General features: G+C 40.8%; 1 protein-coding gene across 8 annotated transcripts in view; it reads right to left on the reverse strand.

Moving 5' to 3' along the window:
* Positions 1-21,792, reverse strand: part of MCC (MCC regulator of WNT signaling pathway) — a 338,297-nt gene that overhangs the window by 106,483 nt on the left and 210,022 nt on the right. For all 8 annotated transcript variants that reach the window (XM_060201290.1, XM_060201289.1, XM_060201287.1 and 5 more), the window contains one exon: positions 15,171-15,313. In XM_060201290.1, the coding sequence (XP_060057273.1) occupies positions 15,171-15,313 (143 nt within the window). The remainder of the gene's footprint in view (positions 1-15,170; positions 15,314-21,792) is intronic.

Below are 21,792 nucleotides of genomic sequence, written 5' to 3' on the forward strand. Positions count from 1 at the left end.
ACTTCAAGCAGAACAGAGGGTATGAATGCCTGAGGGAACAGGGCAATGTGTCTTAATGGGCAAAGAGTTTCTGCTTGGGAGGATGAGAAGGTCTGGAAATGGACAGTGAAGATGCCTGTGCAGCTCTGGGAATGTACTCAGCACCACTAGATTGTGCAATTACAATAGAACTCCAGTGTGAAGGTGACATGGAGTGGACTGCAATAGCTCACTGGTTGATAATGAAAGGTACTGACTTTCATCCTTGCCCATGAGACAAAGAAGCCCTTTATGTCTAATACTTTTCTAACACCAGAGAAGAATTTGAGGCAGAACAGAGTGGACAATTACAAAGGGAAAATTATGGCTGGGAACAGGAGAAGACTGAGAAAGCAAACTGAGGCTAACACAGATGCTGTGGTTGACTTTTGTCCAGTTAGTGCTGAGCTTCCTGGCAGCCAGAGAAAAAATTGCATTATTTCCTGTCAGAAAGAAGAGAGTATCCAATTTTCTGACCATGGGCTTTTACTGACTCATACTGAGAGAATATCCCTACATGGGATATTGTACATGCAGTGAGGCAAAGTAATCACAATGAAAGGCGATCTGCCCTCAGTCAGATTCACACCTCTGAAGATTTCACAAGTCTTTTCTTACACTAAGCTTTAGTTAAAATTAAGCTATCCATCATTAAATTTCTCTGTAAAAGGAGGTCTGGGAAGGGCTACGCTCACAGTCTTGGTATTCAATCTTTTAGTTATGTGATTTGCTATAAAGATGAACCAAAGGCAAAGAAGGCTAAATATGTTGGTCCAGTTCTCTTTTTCCTAAATAAATAAATCTTTTTTTTTCCCTTCCAGGGGCTCAGTGCCTACACTACAAATCCACTACTCCTGGTGGCCAGTTTTTCCATTTTGTTGTTATTGTTGTTTGACAGGACAGAAACTGAGAGAGGAGGGGAAGATGGGGAGGGGGAGAAAGATAGACACCTGCAGACTTGTTTCACTGCTTGTGAAGCAACCCTCCTGCAGGTGGGGAGCAGGGGGTTCGAACCCAGATCCTTGAGCCGGTCTTGTGCGCTTAACCCAGTGCGCTGCCCCCTGGCCCCCATATATATTTTTTAAAAAGTTGAAAATACGTTGAATTGAGGTGAAATATGAAAGAGCAATTTTATAAACCACTTATAAATAAATAAATAAATAATTTATTTAATTAATCAATTAGTATTGCATGTGAGAGATGATGCTGTTTTAAGTGGTACCAGGGACTTTAGAGGTTCATATATGCAAGGAAGGCATGCAGTCTACAAGTTGAGTTTTTGTTAGCTTACTCATTGTTCAAGTATCATCATCAACTCTAAGGCCTAGCACATCTTCCAAACAAGGCAGAGAGCTTTCAGTTAAGGGAGGCTGCCCAAGATGAAAGCTTCCACTGAAATCAGAGATGCTAGTCCAGTAAATTTACTTGGTTTGAGAATGAGAAGCCACATGGGCCTGCTCTGAATGATCAAATGTGGGGGACAGCAGGACAAATACATCAAGTCCATGTCCCTTGAGGTATTCCAAGGGCCAAGACACATCTCCTATCTCTGCACTGAGTGGGTACATGGCATGCCTTGTAAAACATTTCAAGTCCAGGAAAGAGCTAGAGCTTCTCTCAGCATCAGTACAAACACTCTGCTAAGAGGTAAGATAAGAGATCCTATGGGCATAACAGCTCAGAGACTATTGTGGCCCTAAGCCTGAAAGAGAGAGATTCTTTCTTTCCTTTCCTTGTCTTGTCTTGTCTTGTCTTGTCTTCTCTAGTCTTTTTTCTTTCTTTCTTTCCACCAGTGTTATTTCTGGAGCTTGGTGCTGGGTTGTTAATTCACTGCTTCCAGAAGGAACATGAATCCACTGCTCCTGATGGCCATATTTTTTATGTTTTATTTGATAGAACAGAGAGAAATTGAGAGGGGAGGGGAGACAGAGAGGGAGAGAGAAAGACAGACACTCTAGACCTGCTTCACTGCTTATGAAGTGACCCCCCCCACCCCCGCAGGTGGGGAGCCAATGGCTCAAACCGGTATGATTGTGAGTCCTTGTGCTTTATTATTTATTTATTTATTTTTATTTTAAAGTCTCTGTTGTCAGATATAAGAATACCTGTTCCTGCCCTTTTTTTGTGGCCCATTAGCTTTCCAACCTTTCACTTTGAGTCTGTGTTTGTGTTGTTGAGTTAGGTGGGATTCCTGCAGACAACATATGGTTGTATTTTTTGATCCATCTTCTGACTCTGTGCATTTTACTAGGTGAATTCAGGCCATTGACATTTATTCTTATTATAGAACGAAGATATTTTAATGCCATTATTCTAAATTTTAGAGTGTTCTGATATATGACATGTTTATGGTGATGTGATCGCTTATAGGAGAACTTTCAGAACTTCTTTCAGGGCAGGCTTGGTGATTCCTTCAACTGTTGCTTGTCACAGAAGGTTTTTATGCCTCCATTTAGTCTGAATGACAGTCCAGCCAGATACAATAGTCTTGGTTAAAAGCCTTTCTCATTGAGAGCTCGATATATATATATATCTTGCCATTCTCTTCTGACCTGTAGTGTTTGTGTGGAGAAGTCTACTGCTAATCTTATGGGTTTTCCTCTATAGGTGACTCTTTGTTTTTATCTTGCAGCCTTCAGGATCCTTTCTTTATCCTTATTCCTTTCCATTCTAAATATGATGTGTCTTGTTGTCTTTAAGTCTGGGTTAATTCTGTTTGGGATCCTCTGGGCTTCTTGAACCTTTATGTCTTTTATGTTGTCTAGACTAGAGAAGTTCTCAGCTATTATTTCTTGAAGAGTGCTTTCTTCCCCTCCCTCTCTTTCTTCCTCTGGTAAGCCAATAATGTGTATATTATTTCTTTTGAAGTCATCCCATAGGTCTCTGTTGTTTTTTTTCAGAATCTCTTAGTCTCTTTTTGAGATCTCTGACTTAGTTTTCTCTAATTGATCTTTTATCTTGCTAATTCTGTTATTTGCCTCACTTATTCTGTTGTCTCTGCCCTCTGTTGTTTTCTGTAGCTCAACTATTTTATTATCCTGTTCTGATACTGTATTAGCTTGTTCAGCTAATTGCGCTCTTAGCTCAGCTTTTTCATCTTTCAGCTCTCTAATTACCTTTAGATAATGAATGTTTTCTTTCAGAGTCTCATTTGTTGTTTCCTCATTTTTGATTACATTACTTTCAAAAGCTTTCCTCACTCTTGTAATTATTGCATCAGTGTTTGGATGTTGTCTTCATTCTTATGTGCTATAGATCAGGGTTCCAACAACACTCATGTGAGAAGAGTTCAAGTTCACTAATCATCATTTTACTGAGGTTCAATCCTCTCTTCCCCTCCAAGCCACACATAACCCTATTATAGCATCCAAATATTTGTCTTTTTCATTCCTTCTTTCTGGGACCAGATAGAGCTGGAGCTCAGAGCCCTCTTATCCTCTTCCCCCTACCACGTCTCCTCCACTAGTAGTATGGATCAAGTTGTTTTGGGGGTGCAGAGGGTAGGAGTTTCGGCTTTGTAATTGCTTCTGTAATGAAATTGGGCACTGGCAGGTTGACCCGTAACCCCAGCCTGTTCAACTTACTTTCAAATGGCTCAGTAAAGAAGTTTTTTCACAAGTACATACAGGCACAGAAAGGGAACAGACTACAAAAAGAAAAAGAGAGTGAATGGGGGACTTGAAGGAGAAAAATAAAATCTGAGAAATACCTTCCAGGGGTTAATTTTACCATTTTAATAAGTATTTATAAATGTGCAGTTTTTTTTTTAATAGAAATGCCAGGGAAAAACAATCTCAACATTTAAGGTGAGAAGCACTGCCATAGTATAGATACACCAGAGTTTGGATTTATCTGGGAGAAGTGTGTGTGTGTGGTGGTTGTGGTGGTGGGGTGGGGGGCAGTTATAGTGATGGCTTTCTTGATACTGCTCCAAGAGGAGGGTTGGTCTCCTCTAAGTGTCATGCTGTACTCAATTGTCCCCTGAGAACACAGATCCAGGTCAGAGGGAAAGAACCAAGAAGAACAAATTGCCAGCTGCCATGCCTGTCAGCCCTGACTTCACCAGCCTGAAGTTTATCTTTGCTTCTGTCATTTGCAATTTGCAATTTGTCATTGCCATTTGCAATTTTGATTTTCTTTTTTTATTATTTATTTTTTATTACCTCTATTGATTGAATAGAGAAAACCAGAAATTAAGAGGGTAGGGGGAGATAGAGAGGGAGGGAGAAAGAGAGACACCTGCAGCACTGCTTCATCACTCACAAAACTTTCCCTCTGCAGGTGAGGAGTGAAGGCTCAAACCAGAGTCATTGCACACTGTAATGTGTGTTTATCCAGGTGTGTTACCCCCGGGCCCCACAGTTTTGATTTTCTACAGCAGTAAACTTAATCTTACATATGATTGAAGGATAAGAAAGTTAATGTATACCAACTGTCATAAAGATGTCCTCCAGTGACTGCAGACCACAGCTACCCTTATGAAGCCTATATGGGCCCTCCCTGTAAACTTCAATGCCATTTCCTCAAGAATTCCCAACCACCACACACAGAGATGGGTGGAAACCCATCTCTGTGATATCAAAGTTCTGGCAGAGGCTTCTATAGATCAAGGTTCTAACAACACTCATGTGAGAAGAGTTCAAGTTCACTGATCATCATTTTACTGGGGGTGGGGTGGTGGTGCAAAGGGTTAAGCATACATAGTGCAAAGCACAAGGATCCGGGTTCAAGCCTCTGGCTCCCCACATGCATGGAGGGTCATGTCACAAGGGGTGAAACAGGTCTGCAGGTGTTGGTCTCTCTCTCTCTCTCTTTCTCTCTCTCTCTCCTTCCCTTTCTATCTCAATTTCTCTGTTTTATGCAAATAAAATGGGAAAAAATAGCTGCCAGGGGCAGTGGATTTGTAGAGCAGGCAAATTTTGAGCCCCAGTGATAACCCTGGAGGCAAAAAAATAATAATCATTTTACTTGTTAATTACTAATCATCTGAATTGGCACAATTATAAAAATAAAATATCCAGGGAGTCAAGCGGTAGCACAGTGGGTTAAGCGCATGTGGTGCAAAGCGCAAGGACCAGTGTAAGGAGCCCATTTCAAGCCCCCGGCTCCCCACCTGCAGGGGAGTCGCTTCACAGGCGGTGAAGCAGGTCTGCAGGTATCTATCTTTCTCTCTCCCTCTCTGTCTTCCCCTCCTCTCTCCATTTCTCTCTGTCCTATCCAACAACAATGACATGAAAAATAATAACTACAACAATAAAAACAAGGGAAACAAAAAGGAAATAAATATTTTAAAAAATTTAAAAAATGTTTTTTTAAAAAAATATCCAAGGACTAGGTGATGACACACCTAAGTTAAGTGCACACATTATCATGGCTATTATGAGCAAACCCCCAGTCCTCATGGGCAGGAGGGGGAGCTTCACCCAGTGGTGAAGCAATGCAGCAGTAGTCTCTTTTCTCTCTCATCTCCCCTTCCCCTTTCAATTTCTTATTGTCCTATCAAATAAGAAAGAAAGAAAAAGAAAATAAACAAAAACACACACAAAATGGCCACTAGGAGTGGTGGATTTATTGTACAGGCACTGAGCCCCAGCAACAGTAGCTAAGCACTAGAAATGTATTTATGAAATCCTGACTTTAATGCCTGGCAACATATGCCCCAGAGTAATGTTCTGACTCTCTCTCTCTCTCTCTCTGCCCCTCCCTCTCTCTCTTCCTCCCATTAACAAATGATAAAACAGACAGAGAGAAATTAGAAAGAAAATATCTAGTGTATCACAGAATCTGAAGAAAAATGTGTGTGTGTGTGTCAGGGGGAGTGTGATCTGGCAATTTGTGTGAAGGCCTTCACAACCATTCTGTACCTTTACCTCTAAAGAGTTATCTTGAAGAAATATGGAGGTGTATTTAGAGGATGAACCCCAGCCTCCTGATTGTGTCTCTATCACCTGCCATTTTATCTGGTTTTTAGGTCTTACCTCTGACCACTCTTCCCAAGTTCACTAGTGTCCAGCCCAAAGGGGGTTTTGATGCCTGGATTTCTCATCTTACACGGGCTATCTCTAATTCTCAAGAGTAAACAGTATTGGTACTCAGTGGCCACCAGAACCAGTCTCAGACTCCATGGTGTTTTCTATAGCAGAGGAGGGAGCAATAAGGTCTAACACCACCAGAAGCTGCAGTTGTACTCTGACATGCAACCATGCTCTATGAGTCTTTCCCCACTGGGATAAAGTCTATAGTTGGGGTGTTGGTAACTCTACTGAGATCCCATATTTTCCATGGCATATGGTGGTCATGGAAGTTGGAACTCACTCTTTTTTTTTTCTTTTTAATTTTTTAAATATTTATTTATTTATTTTCTTTTTGTTGCCCTTATTTTTATTGTTGTAGTTATTACTGTTGTTGGATAGGACAGAGAGAAATGGAGAGAGGAGGGGAAGACAGAGAAGGGGAGAGAAAGATAGACACCTGTAGACCTCTTTCATTGCCTGCAGGTGGGGAGCCGGGGGCCGGTCCTTGTGCTTTGTGCCACATGCGCTTAACCCAATGCGCTACTGTCCGACTCCCGGAACTCATTTCTTAAAAAAGAAAATGTGGAGCTGGGAAGTGAAACACCTAGTAGAATACACATGATACAATGCTAAAGGACCTAGATTCAAGTCCCACCACCCATCTGCAAGAAGGAAGCTTCAAGAGCAGTGAAGCAGTGCTGCAGGTGTCTCCCTTTCTCTCCACCTCAAATACCTACCACTTCTGTATTGATTTTCTCACTGTCTCTACCCAATAAAAAAAATAAAAACATATATTGGTAGTTTCAAGGTGATTTACAGGATTTTTAAAAAACAATTTTAAATAATCTTTACTTATTTATTTATTGGATAGAGACAGCCAGAAATTGAGAGGGCAGGGGGAGGTAGAGAAGGAGAGAGACAGAGAGACACCTGAAGCGCTGCATTGCCACTCGCAAAGCTTTCCCCCTACAGGTGGGGACCAGGGGCTTGCACATTGTAACATATGTGCTCAACCACATGCACCACCACCTGGCCTGATTTACAAGATTTTAAGATAGTTCCACAACACATCCACCACCAAAGTTCTGAGTCCTTTCCAACAATAAGCACCACAATCCAGAACTCATTTACAATGCTGATTTTGAGGAACATATATGAGTTTCAAACAACCAAACAATAATACAAGTTGAAGAGACATGGTCTGTTTGGAAAAAAGAGACTGCTTACACTAGAGAAAAGTAGAAATCCTAACAATTCTGGTTGTGTTGTACAAATGTGGAAGATTAATGCCTTTCCATTGCTACCTCAATCTGCTTTGAGGCTTGAAAATGTATCAGCTAGTAAAAATTGAGGCAAATACTGTAAAATGACACAAAGTGAATGGCACGGTGAATTTCTGCTGTCAAACTTACTCAAAACAAAGTTATGGAATGTTAGCTAATTCTGCTAACATTCATAGTTGGGTCTTACCAGACCGCTGGAAGGAAGTACCTGGCTAAGGTAAGTCACTGTTTCAAGTTTTAAAGTTCTCCCTAGATTCGGTCCTCAGGGATGTCCAATACTGTGACTCTCAAGAAAAGGTAAGCTTCTCAATTAAAACAGGAAGAAAAAGAAGCAATGAGGGATTGGGTCTGTACAAAATCTAATCAGGATGCTGTTTTGAGTTCAGTCTTACCGTTTCAACCTCTGGATTTGCTCTTCTAAGGTTCAGAATCACACTGTAGACCATCACACGTGTTTTTAAAAACTGTGCTAGAGGATAATGTTCTAGCCAAAAGTGCATTTTCTCCACACAGTCTGCTTGGCTTTGTAAACAGCTAAGTCTGCAGAAATGGTTTTTGGAGGAGATAGACTGCCCTGCCCCCTCCACCCTGTTCCCCACTGGGACTGACTGGCTGACACTTTAGAATATATATTGTAAAGCCATTAAACACCACTGGCCATTAAGCCAGGAAAAATCTGGCTTCCATATTATTTCAGAGTCACAGCAGGGCCAAAGAGCCAGCTTCCATGTATAACTTCTTCCTTGGTTATCTTCCAAAAATTATGAGGAGGAAATCTCTTATTTAAGTGCTCAAACCAGCAAACAAGGTACTGTATGTTTCTTTTTCATTGTGAAGGGCAAAATAAATTAGTATTGCTAAACTTCAGAAAAGAGGAATGTCTCAGCCTAAGACCAGAGGAGGTCTCAAAGGTCTCAAAACACAGGCACAGAACCCATCACAGGTTATGCAAAGGTCCACTGGATCTGAGGTTTTCTTGGTCTTTTTTTTTTTAATTTAGTTAATTTATTTATTCCCTTTTATTGCCCTTGCTTTTTTATTGTTCTAGTTATTGTTGTTGTTGTTGTTGGATAGGACAGAGAGAAATTCAGAGAGGAGGGGAAGACAGAGAGGGAGAGAGAAAGATAGACATCTGCAGACCTGCTTCATCGCTTGTGAAGCAACTCCTCTGCAGGTGGGCAGCTGGGGACTTGAACCGGGATCCTTACTCTGGTCCTTGCGCTTTGCTCCATGTGTGCTTAACCCGCTGTGCTACCACCTGACTCCTCCAGTTTTCTTGGTCTTATAGACCACTGCTCCAGTTCAGTTTGTGATTCCATCAACAGAGTTGTGAAAATGGCCCATTAGAGCAGGAGCGTACTACACTCGTGCTGACATAAAAAATGCCAGGAACTGTGTGCATACACCTATGCTCTGCTCTGCTGCCACACCTGGTGTCTTTGAGTCAGAGAGTGTTGTTTCTATGATGAGACCTGCAAGCTCTTGATTAACAAACTCTATTAAGCCATGAATTGTGATCATACAGCCACTCCTTAAGTTTTCCCCTCAGCACTAATGGCCCCAAAGGACTGTAATAAGTACAACAGACCAAACACTGGATACCTCACTAGTTAGGGGCAAGTGAAAGCAAAGTCATCCACAGAAACATGAGCTAAAACAAGAACTAAATAGTTGCAATCTTGTAGCCTCTTACAAGTGGTTTACCCTCTTGAAATTCTATCTGAACTTTACAGGTGAGGAGACTCTAGGACATCCCTTAAGGTTGAAGATAAAACATGAGGATGCATGTAATTTCTCATACTGAAGTGAGACAACAAAGGAACAAACTCTTTACCAAACTGAGGAAAGAAAGATCCCAAGTCGGGGCCGGGTGGTGGTGCACCTGGTTGAGTGCACATGTTACAGTGTGCAAGGACCTGGGTTAGAGCCCCCAACCCTCACCTGCAGGGGGAAAGCTTCACAAGTGGTGAAGCAGTGCTGCAGGTGTATCTCACCCTCTTTATCCCTCCTTTCCCTCTTGATTTATGACCGTCTCTATCCAATAAATAAATAAATAGATAATTAAAAAATTAGAAAAAGAGAAAAATCCCAAGCCACAATTTCTACCTCATCTTTGTCCATTTGATTACCTTCCTCCTCCAAGTAATTGTGTGACTGGGTTTGAATAGAGGTAATGTAAACCCACTGTTAAAAATCATATTTCACTGCAAAAGACTACAACTTGTCTTGCCATCCAAGGTGGCACAATAGGGACTGTTCTCTGTTATGTGACTATGTAGGGTAAATCAAAGCACCTTCTAAACTACTAAGGTAGGCTACTTTTCAGGTGCTGAGGAGAGTACCCAGGATGCAGCTTTCTGAAGGAGCAGCCGATTTCAATGGGTGGGGTTTGAAAGCAAAAGAAACGTGCTTTCTGATGAAGGGAAGGAACAATACTGACTTTTGCCATTGTGAAATGGGATAAGCAAACGCACTGCAGAAAACTGCATATACAATCCAGCTCAAGAGAACCTCCGGTTTGCTAATGCGGCCTTACAGATATAGCAACCATAATGAAATGGTTGCTTTTTTTTTTTTTTAATGATTTTCTATAATGGTGTTTATATATGGAAGCTTTTTTCCCTAGTGAAGCAATTTAATTGGAAAATGGCAAAGGAAGAAGAGGAGGCAGACATCCAGTCTGATGAACACACACAAAGACTGCACTCTCTGGAGCCCAGATGACTACTTCACTAGCTGTCTCCAGTACCCACCTTCCCTGCAGACCTGGCAGATGTGGGCCCAGGGCTCACATCTTTATTCTTGCAGGTATGGCTCTGTTTCTTCCTACAACTTCCTTCTTAGATGTGACTTTTGAGACATGTTCATCAGTGCCTGTACCCAAAGTGTCACTAAGGACTGTATCTTCCTCCCTGTTGTGTTCTTGATCCCATTGTGGTCATTCCCTGCTTAGTTTTCTCATCCTCCCCCCCCCAAAAAAAAAAGAAAAGAAAAGAAAACAGTGAGATAGCTGCTACTCAGGTATCCAAGTACCTCCCACATGTGGGCACTGCAACTTTGGTAACCAGAAGAGTGGAGGCCTGCCCACACAAAGCCTGCACTCTGGCTTGACAGACTGATAAAAATTGGTAGCACAAATGCAAACACGTGCTTCATTACATAGCACTAAGTGGAGCAGAATGGATGAAGCAAAAAGGAGCGGTGGAAGAAAGGGTTTGCCTACAAGTAAGTGTTATGCTAGAGCACTCCAGTGGGGTGTCAGGGTGTCCCCACCTCATCCTCTGAGAAGACAACTGACAGAAAAGGCAAGAGAAACTGGTCAGGTGGAAGAGAGAGCAAGAAGAAAGACTAGGAACATGGGGAAGATAAAATATGAGGCAGAGAACACTCTGTAAGGCAAGGTGAGGAGGGGGTGGGTGACCCTGGAGTTGAAAGGGAATTGAGCTTGGAGGTACAGTGATCTGATGGCAGGTCCTGCCTTAGACCCCCTAGAATCCATAGCAGCACCCAGAGTCTGTGGAATGCATGAATAAAGTCCTCCCTTTGCAGGCAGAGAATCTGCATAGGCATCAGTACAAAGTAGCCCTGCACTCCAAGAGCTATCTGGGTAAAGATACTATCACCAGCAGTTGGGGGAAGCCGCTCAAACAGAGCTTGCATGCCTGAAGCTGCCACTTTTGACCCTGATGCTGCAGGTACCAGAGTGATGCTCTGGCTTCTCTTTCATGCATGTGAGATTCTCAATCTCATAAATAAATCTTTTTTAAAAAAAAAAAAACACCCATCACAAGTTATAATAAATCAGCTTTAATTTATTTATTTAATTTCTGAGTCTTTGCTTTTCCAGGTTGACTTTTTTTTTCAGACAGAGAAAGAGACAGAGAACCAGAGGAAGAGATGGAAAAGACACCACAGTACTGAAGCTTCCTCACAGTGTGGGGCGGGGGGGGGGCGAGTAAGGGGGGAGATGGGGCTGAACTTGTGCCTGGGTCACGCACATGACAAAACCTGACTCTCCCAGGTGATTTATCTCACTAGCCCTGATGAATATGCATTTTCAATCAAGAAAATGATAGAAAGAAATGACTTCAGAGTAACAGTTTGGGAAAAATAAAGCCAGTCTACAGTGCTGGCAGATGAACAGCAGCTTCTGTGTGGGGAGCCTCTACTACAGTTGTCAAGAGCCCCAAGAAATCCCAGAGCAATAATCCCCAGTCCACACACGTTGCTGCATTTCCCTACTTTAGTTATGCAAGAAACTTTGTCGGCATGAGGGACACATTTAATTCCATAAAAAACAATCTCAGGGAAATGAATGAAGCATTGAAGCAGGTCTGCAGGTGTCTCTTCTTTCTTCATCTCTGTTGGCCCCCTCCTTCTCAATTTCTCTCTGTCCTATCAAATACTACAGAAAGGGGTGGGGGAGGGAGGAAAAGATGGCTGCCAGGAGCAGTGGATTCATAGACCAGACACTGAAACCCAGTGAAAATCCTGGTGGCAATTATATATAGATATATATATATCCCTGGATCAACCTGACAACATCCATGTTCAGTGGAGAAGCAATTACAGAAGCCAGACCTTCCACCTTCTGCACCCCATAAAGAATTCTGTTATATACTCCCAGAGGGATAAATAATAAGGAAGCTTCCAGTGGATGGGGATGAGATATGGAACTCAGGTGGTGGGAATTGTATGGAATTGTACCCCTGTTATTTTATGACCTTGTTAACCATTATTAAATCACCAGTAAAAAAAAAAGTACATCCTTATGCCCAGTTACGGGTTTGCTTTTTTGGGGGGTGGGGGTGGGGGAGGGCATGAGTCAGTCTAGCAAAGAACTACAAATCTCTAGTGATTCACAGAAGAACCAAATAGGACAGTGACAGAGTCAGTGCAGGGACTGAGTACAGAAAGGTGCCTGTGAGGATGTAGAGGCTGTACTTGAACTGAGACTGCAGTGATGCTATGAGCTCCTCAACAGCTGGTGGTCTCATGGTTTGGTTTGCTCACAGGCATGCTTATGCTGACTCTAAAAACCAACTCCCGCTGCTTTAGTAAAGACCTACAAACAGCCTGACACATTCCAAAAAGGGTTCTTCAGCCCAAGTTTCTTCACTGAGCTTTTTTTGTGTACCTACTGTCTTTCAATGTTCCTCCAGCCAGTTATTTCAAGACAACTCAAACATATGCCCAAATGTAATATACAATCTCCAGCCAACAACCTCTAAGCCAAACAAAATGGAACTCAATACAAAACCACTTAGTCTTAGCTGCTATGCTCTCACATTATCACTGACTGGCCCTACCATTCATCCACTGTGCAATTCAGACACTTAAGCTGACACCCACACTCATATTGCCTTCTTTGCCTTCTGTTTCCAGTCTTTCAGTAGATTCCTATCAGATTTATACCTTTTCTACTTCTCTATTTTTCTACATCACAACTTCCAGCACCCCAGTACTAGCAACACAGTTGCCTAGCTAAGCCTTTGTAACGGTTTCTAATCGGCTTTCCCTATTCATTCTTGATCTTCCTCTTCTTTCTGTTTATTACAAAGTGATTAAAATTGAAAGTCTGATCAACCCACCCCTTTCCTCTATTATTAAAATGTTTCAGTGGTTTCATGTGGGTCTTTGAATTAAGAAGCAAGCTATTAGCATGGTCTTCAGGAGTTTGTAAGATCTGGCTTCCATCTGTCTTCCAAGCATCTCTCTCTCCTCCCTGCCTCCACATGATAATTATTTTTGCTTCCTTGATCGTATCTTTCTCCCAAATGCCATCTCTAATACCTACTTACATATCCTCAAACATCAGTTCAAATGTCACTCCCTAGCAGAAGCTATCCTGGAAAGCCTAAACAAGTCATTTAATACACTATCATAGTTTGTTACTCAATGTTACAGCACTTACATTAAGTTTATAATTAAATACTGATGTATGACATTTGATTATGATCCTTAACTAAATTTTAGTTTTATAAAAATTGTACTAGATTTATGTTTTCTTTTTCTTTCTCTCTCACGTTATCATTTCCTGAAACATGGTGTTCCTTCCTCTTCTGAATCCATGCCTTTTAGACTTACCCTATAGAGTAGTTGGCATCTCTCTCTTTTTTTTTTTTTTTAATTTTTTTTTGTAATTTTATTTATTTATCTTCCCTTTTGTTGCCCTTGTTGTCTTTTTTTTTTTTTTTAATTGTTGTAGTTATTATTGTTGTTGTCGTTGTTGGATAGGACAGAGAGAAATGGAGAGAGGAGTGGAAGACAGAGAGGAGGAGAGAAAGACAGACACCTGCAGATCTGCTTCACCGCCTGTGAAGCGACTCCCCTGCAGGTGGGGAGCCGGGGGCTCAAACCGGGATCCTCATGCCGGTCCTTGCGCTTAGCGCCACCTGCGCTTAACCCGCTGCGCTACCGCCTGGCTCCCCATCTCTTTCTCTTTAACTTCAAAGTTTTTATCCTTAACTTCAACCTCTCCAAAGATCCATTTAAACATCTTTACACAGATCCAGTGTGTTGCAACATTTTGACTAAAAGCCACAGTTGAAATTTTTCATTTGGCAAATTACTACACATACACACACAACATATAATTTCAATGAAGCAATACTGTCATTCTATTTTTCCCAGTTTGATTTTTTTTTCTAAAAAGTTTATCTTTCAGATAATTTCAAGACACAATAATCAATTATGACCTACAGTTTAAAATACCATGCCTGTTTAAGATAACATGTGGATATTCTTCTAAACTTCAAAAGTTTTGTGTTTTCCAAACCATTTCTCAACAAGACTTCCTTACTAAAGAATATGATTGTTCTCTCAGTCATTCAGGATCAACGTTTCAATGTCATTTGGGAATTTCCCTTACCCAATAGTTGTTAAAACCTATTGGAATGCCCTCTTAATATAATTCCACCCTTCACATTCTTAGGATTTTACTATAACCTGGGATATTACAGTAATCTTTTTTTTAAAAGATTACTTTTTTCTTTTAAAAAATTTATTTATTTATTCATGAAAAAGAGAGGAGGAGAGAAAGAACCAGTCATCACTCTGGTACATGTGCTGCCGGGGATCGAACTCAGGACCTCATGCTTGAGAGTCTAGTGCCTTAGCCACTGTGCTACCTCCTGGACCACTACAGTAATCTTTTAAACTGGTCCTTCCAGAATTTTCAGGTAGAGGTTACATATGTTTGAAAAATTCGGTTCTAAGTTATATTTCAGTAATATGTATAAGAAACTGGAAATGAATGTGTTTTTATCTATTTGCCAAACTCCTTGAATAACTGAATTTTAATTCAGTTTGAGCTGGGGAGGTAGCATAATGGTTATCCAAAAGATTTTTAAAAAATATTTATTTATTTATTCCCTTTTGTTGTCTTTGTTGCTTATCATTGTTGTATTTATTATTGTTGTTGTTGTTACTGATGTCATCAATAGGACAGAGGGAAATGGACAGAGGAGGGAAGACAGAGAGGAGGAGAGAAAGAGAGACACCTACAGACCTGCTTCACCATTTGTGAAGCAACTTCCCTGCAGGTGGGGAGCCAGGGGCTTGAACTGGGATCCTTACACCGGTCCTTGCACTTTGTTCCACCTGCGCTTAACCCGCTGTGCTACCACCAACTCCCCCAAAAGACTTTCATGCCTAAGACTCTGAGCTCCCAGGTTCAATCCCCAGCATCTCCATAAACCAGAGTTGAGCAATGCTCTGGTCTTGCTCTCTCTTTCTCTCTCTGATTAAAGATAAGTAAATAAAGTATTAAAAAAAAAAATTCAGGTTCTCTCATGTTTCTAAAGTTCCTTGTTATCCCCAAACCAAACTTTGCGGTAATGGCAGGTAGGCTTACCCATGTCAGCGGTGACCATGGTGGATTGGTTTTCAGGGATAGAGACAGAGGTCTGGTCTTGGTCTATGCTTCGAGAGTCCTCGTTGATTTCTTGCTGACTCTGGCTGAGTTCTGACCGAAGTTCTGAGTACTCATCTTCCTCCCTGAAAAAATAATAGAGTCAGTCATCACTAATAGAATATAAGACAATCCCATAGAAAATGCTCCCTCCCCTCTTTCTTTTAAGGCAAGAAAAATATATTTAGAGAGAACACAGAGGGATCTCCCCCACCAATGCACATGGTTGAGAATCCAGTGCTCTATTCACTGCACCATCTCCTGGACCTCACTAATGTACATAGAACAGAATTTTTTTTAAGCTAAAAAAATGGTGACATCTATAGTGAATATGAAACTGAAAGGTTGTTTCTGTGTTAATATTCAAAGTTATACCTTGGGACAAGATTCATCTAGTAGCGTACTAGAGACTTTTTCTATTTAAAAAATTCCTGAAGAAATTAAGATTTTTTTCCCACCCTTTCTCAAGTTCCAAAGTGAGAGGAAAAACAAAAAAACCACACAAACAAACCAACCAAACAAAAAACTGCTAGCTACTAAAACTGAGCTTTATAATAAGCAAAATAACCCAGAGTCTAGTAAAAGAGATGGCATGCTCCATAGTCTGTAATGGTTTTCTTGATGGGGTTTTTTTTTCTTGGGAGAGAATACAGGAGGTGTTGGGGCTGGAGATACTGGGAAACCAGAAGCTTCTTTGTGCAAATGAAATTGGCTTCTTTCAGAAGTATGTGGATCAGCATATCTAAGAATACCACACTTTTTTAAAGCCATTTTTTAAATTAGTGACTAACAGTGATTTCAAGATTATAATATTACAGAGCATAGTTCAACACTGCACCTAGTTCCAAAATTTTGTATCCTCACCCTCCCAAGGAGAGTCACCATAGTTTTCACAGTCTTTAAGACAGTTTGTTTATTCCCTTCCCTCCCCACTTTTGCAAGTTTATGTGTTTCAGTTCTGAGCAAAACTACCCAGTAGTTGTTTTTTACCTTTTTATTTTGCTAAGTATAATCACCTTCAGTTCCAAAGTTGGTGGAGACAGAAGCTAAGCAGATAAACTGGGGCAAGGAAAAAAATGTACTCATGGGTGACTATCATTCAATGGTTTGCCATTCTTGTTCTATTTTATAATAGGATGACAACACTGAAATATCTCCATGTTTCATGTGCACAAGCATACTCGACCCTTCCCATGCCTTCATCAACTTTCAGTCTCTGTATTAGACATAAACAAGTTAAGAAAACTTAAATTTTAGATGTATTTCAAAGCACATATTACCTGTCTCCATCACAATCACCATATACACAGATACACACTGAATAAGTTTATTTGGTAAGAGAGTCAGAAGAAAATACTGCTGGGATGTTAATTATGAACTAGGAAACCCCACCAATATCAATTCAGTGAAAGGAGGAAGGTATCTGTGAAGAAAGCTAGGAAGAGGGAAAAAAAATCTTTTCAGTTTGGCATTTCTGTTTAATCTACTGATAACCACGGGGACAAAAAGCCTACTGTCTTGGGTTTGGGGCAGATCAGAATGATTAGTGGTGACCCCATGAACTCAGGAAGACGTAACTGTCATGAAGCTGGGGGAAGAAAATTGTAGATTTTCTTAATTTGTAAATTAGAGAAATGTGAAAAACACTCCAGAGCTCCTGCTTCACTTAAGAAATAAAAATCCTCCCAGGGAAGGAATATAGCTGAGCCCGACTTATACGATATTTTAAATAAAAGCCACCCAGAAATCTGGGAAGACTTAAAACAGATATAAAGCCCCAAGATACACCAAATATGAAATTGAATGGGAGTGGTAAAGGCAAAAAATATAGGTTAATGTTCAGTGAACAAGTTAATTATTACACACCTGCAAAGCCAACAATAATTAGCTTTAGGAATGAAAACAATTAACAAGTACTGTTAAGAGATGCTTTTTTTGGTCCAGAGGGTAATTGTATCCTGATACATTAGCTCTCCTTTCAATCACCACTTATGAGTCTGATTTTAGTTAACAGGAGATTTTGTGTATGTTGAATAAATTACCTTTGTTGCACGGCCAATGTAATCAACTTCAGCTTGACTGAGACTATTTTACAGCCAGGAAAGCCAGATAAATACTACTATTGCATCTCTGCTATAAATGGTATTAGCTAAATCTTTAGTAGGCACCTCAAACTCTCCTGGCTTGGCAAGCTCCAAGACATATAGTGCCTGCCAAATATACTGCTTTGTAATGAATTACTTGTAGGGATTATTATGATGAACTTTCTGAAAGAGTGAAGATGAAGGGGTAGGAGAGGGAAGATGTTGATTATAGGAACATTTCTTACTGAGTCAGAGCTCAGCCTGAAGGTAGACTATGCCAAATTTGAGAACTGGTCTCAGACAGTAGGCTGTCAGCCTTGTGAAATGCGAAGTGGTAGCCTCTTGTCAATATGTAAAACAAGGATAGGAAATTAAAGGCCAAGATGCATGTTGTCTTTTATGAGATGAGTATGTTCACATCTAACTCTCACCTATGGAGTGGGCATTAGGGGAACACATGGAACATTAGGTGGTTCAGATGGGTAGTGACCAGAGACGACATCCTGGATAGAGCAGCACTCAAAAGATCTCAGGGCAAGTAGACTTCAGATCATCTATGAGGGTAGAAGGGCATCTGTAAATGGTCAGAGGAACTGTTGAACTTGGACAGAAATGTGTTGGGCTTGGAGAGTCATAAGTGGTTGGGGATAACTGTAATGAAAAGGAGGCTGTAGGATGGAACCATGATGTTGGATAAGCCCACTTGTTTAGGTGAAATTTTGATCGAAAGGAAACTTTATTGTCCTGAAGGAGGCAAATAGAGCTAGATGATTGAAATGAACAGAAAATATGTGAAATCTAGGAGTTCAGAAGGTGAAAAGGTAAATGCTGCTGAAATCTTGTGCAGAAATAGATAAGAGAAGAAAGGTAGGATAGAAAGTAATTTTTAAAAAAAAAAGATATATTTATTTTATTAATGAGAGTTAAAATTAGTGCTCTGGGGATGAGACTCAAAACCTCATGCATGAGACTCCAATGCTTTATCCACTGAACCATTTCCAAGGCCACAAAAGTCAGAATTACTGACTCCATAGGGAGGGTCTGAATTGAGCACACACAGCTCTGGTTAAGGTGTCATTCATGGTGAATGTTACTATATATTATATACATATGCGCGCACACACACACACACACATATGGTCACATCACAATTGAACAAAATAGATTGTAATTAGAGGTAGAAAGCAACTTTGCAAGGTTGGTCAGTTTTTGTGAGGTATACAAACAGAAAACTGAGCCTAAATATTAGAAAGTTTACGTAATCCTGTTCTTTCTTCCAATGACGTTGGTTAATGAAAACCATGGAGTTATATTATCTCGTGAACATCATTAACAGTATCATTTCAGAAAAGAGACTGGAACCTGGGAAATGAAAAAGGCTAATCCTCTCAGGACCATTTGTAAGTGGACATTCATCTTGGAGCAGCAGCAAATGTGGAAACCTGGTAGTGAAAACCTTTTCTCTCTAATGTATGATTCAGAGGATTGATCTGGCAGGAGCAATGAAACAAGAAGTCAAAAACACTCTCCCAATCAGAGACAAAGACTTCAGGAGTGTTTTCAAAGCTGCTCTGTGTAATAGTGTCCCCCAGCTGGTAACAACAGTATCTCAAAATGACTTCATTGTTTGCTTTCTTCTTCTGCTTTGTATCTAGTAAAGTCTTGACAAGTGATAACTTATTTCTTTGGGGGTAAAATGCATTCCTAAAGAACACCAACTGCTAGTATTGATGATAAAAAGGAAGAAAACATGAAAAGGTCCAAGAAATAATCATTTTAAGTAAAATAAAAATAGGGAGAGAGAAGCTTTGATAAACTGATAATGTGGATAATTATATGTGGTTGTGGTAGCCTCATAATTATGGAATTACCAAGTGTTCAGGTGCATGTCTCTTTGGAACATAAAGGATCATTTCATATGATGCTAACAGTGCATTATTTCTTTCACTTGGAAGCATTTGTGAAGTGCCTCCCAGCAGCTTTATTTAGAGTTGCAATGATTAATGCTTGCTACAAGCTTAAATGGCAAAACAAACAGAACAACACAGTTCCCAGGTAGGCAGGGTTGAGATTGAAACACACCTATGTAATAACTTGCAGTGTCAGGGAAGTTACAGATTGGCAAACTCAAAGGTATCTGAGAGAAGGTTTAAGTCAGCTTTCATTTATTTTACAAACAAGAGAAGAGAATCTTCAAAAGTTAAGTGACTTAGCCAAACGTATGCAGCTAGATAGCTGCACAAATCTTCCAGGTTTTGCACCAGAAAACAATAATCTAATGTACAGGTGGCCCAAGGATATATTTTTTGTTCTGCTTTATTGTTTCCTTCTAAAATTTATTGTTATTTATTTTTTTAACAGAAGGAAATTGAGAGGGGAAGATAGAGAGACAGAGATACCTGCAGCCCTGCTTCACCACTTGTGAAATTTCCCCCCTGCAGTTGGGGACCAGGGTTTTTAACCTGGGTGCATGGTAATACATGAGCTTAACCAGGTGTACCACCACCTGACCCCATTATTTTATTATTTTAAAAGGTTACTTTCCATTACTGATGAGGAATGAAAATTTATTTATTTATTTATTTATTTATTTATTGCCTCTAGGGTTATTGCTGGGGCTTAGTGCCTGCACTATGAGTCCACTGCTCCTGGTGGCCATTTTTCATTAAATTTTTTTTATTTATAAAATGGAAATATTGACAAGACTATAGAATAAAAGGGGTACATTTCCACACAATGCCCACCACCAGAACTCTGTATCCACCCCCCTCCCTTGATAGCATCTCTATTTTTTATTCTTCTGGGAGTACAGACCCAGGATCATTGTAGGGTGCAGAAAGTGGAAAGTCTGGCTTCTATAATTGCTTCCCCACTGAATATGGGCATTGGCAGGTCAATCCACATTCCCAGCCTGTCTCTCTCTTTCCCTAGTGGGGCAGGGATCTGGGAGGTAAGGCTCCATTACACATTGGTGGGGTCATCTGCCCGGGGAAGTCAGGTTGGCATCATGGAAGCATCTGAAACCTGGTAGCTAAAAAAGAGTTAAGATAGAAAGCCGAACAAAGTGTTGACTAATCATGAACCTAAAGGCAAGAATATTACAGATGAAGATTTGGGGTTTCCATTTTAGAAAAAGCTAGTAGGCCTATTTTGGGTATATTCCAGAGGGCCCATGACTTTACTAGTTTTTGCCTGAGCCTGACATCTAATATGCAGGTGGACCCAGATTATTGTCTGGGGAGATGGTGGTCATAGTTGGTAGAAGGGCTAGAAAGCTGGATCAGGGAAAAGAGTAGCTCCCAAATATGGAAAAAGTATATAAATATTGTTAATTGTAAACCCTATTTTTATTGGATAGGACTGAGAGAAATTCAGAGGGGAGGGGGAGATAGAGAGGGAGAGAGACAGAGAGATGCCTGCAGACCTGCTTCACCACTTGTGAAGTGATCCCCCTGTAGGTGCGGAGCCAGGGGCTCAAACCTGGATCCTTGTGTGGGTCCTTGCACTTCCTACTCTGTAAGCTTAACCAGGTGTGCCACTGCACAGCCCCCAGGAATGAGAAATCCTAAATCAGAACTTTCCAGATTTAAAGCTAAAGTAATATGGAGTCTTACTTCTTCATGTTGGAGATAAAGTGACATGAAGACAGATGTAGCACATGGGTCAAACTGTGGGTTAAGAGAATACGAGAAAGGGAGATTCATGGTGAGGTATGAAATCTTAACAATCAGACTATATAAGAGTAGAACAGAGACCCTGAAAATTATCTCAATCAACAAATGTAGACATTTTTCAGAAGGGTTGAGTGGCAATGCAGAGGTGCAGCAGACCTTAGGGGCCAGTGCTGTAGAGCTGTAGCCACTCAAGTTAGCAGGCACATGTGTGGGTAGTGGGTGAGGAGAGCCCAGGGTATGGGGCAGGCTGAGGATGAGCTTAGGGACAAAAGAGAAGATCTACAGGGTCCTAGTGGTTCAAGAAGAGCACAGCATGAAGAAAAGAGGATTTGGAACCAAATGCTTCAGAAAAGGACCAGTAACAAGAAGAGGTCCCTAGATTTCATTGTTGTTCAGTTAAAGAAACCATTGATGATTTTTAAAAATGTCTTAGCTTATTTTGTTGTAACAAAATGCCATAGACTGGTTGGCTTAAACAAACAGGAATTTATTCTTTCACAGTTATAGACCTGGACTAGCTAGAGGTCTCAAATCAAGGTGGCAGCACAGTGGGTTTCATTGGATCGACCTTCTCGTGGTGCATCCCGTGAGTACCCATTCATTGGGGAAACTGACGATCCTTCCTAGCCGACTGAATCCACATGGATCCCAGTCACTTTCAAAGCCAGCAACAAGCAGCTCCTCACAGCTTTCAACCTGACCTGTTGACTGGCTATGGAAGAAGGGCAAACGCTAGAAGAAGAAGTGGGTTTCTGGTGAGAGTTCTCTTCCCGGTGTGCAGGTGGCTACTTTCTCACGGTGTCTTTA

The sequence above is a fragment of the Erinaceus europaeus genome, chromosome 11 (genome assembly GCF_950295315.1).
Source record: "Erinaceus europaeus chromosome 11, mEriEur2.1, whole genome shotgun sequence".
NCBI lineage: Eukaryota > Metazoa > Chordata > Mammalia > Eulipotyphla > Erinaceidae > Erinaceus > Erinaceus europaeus.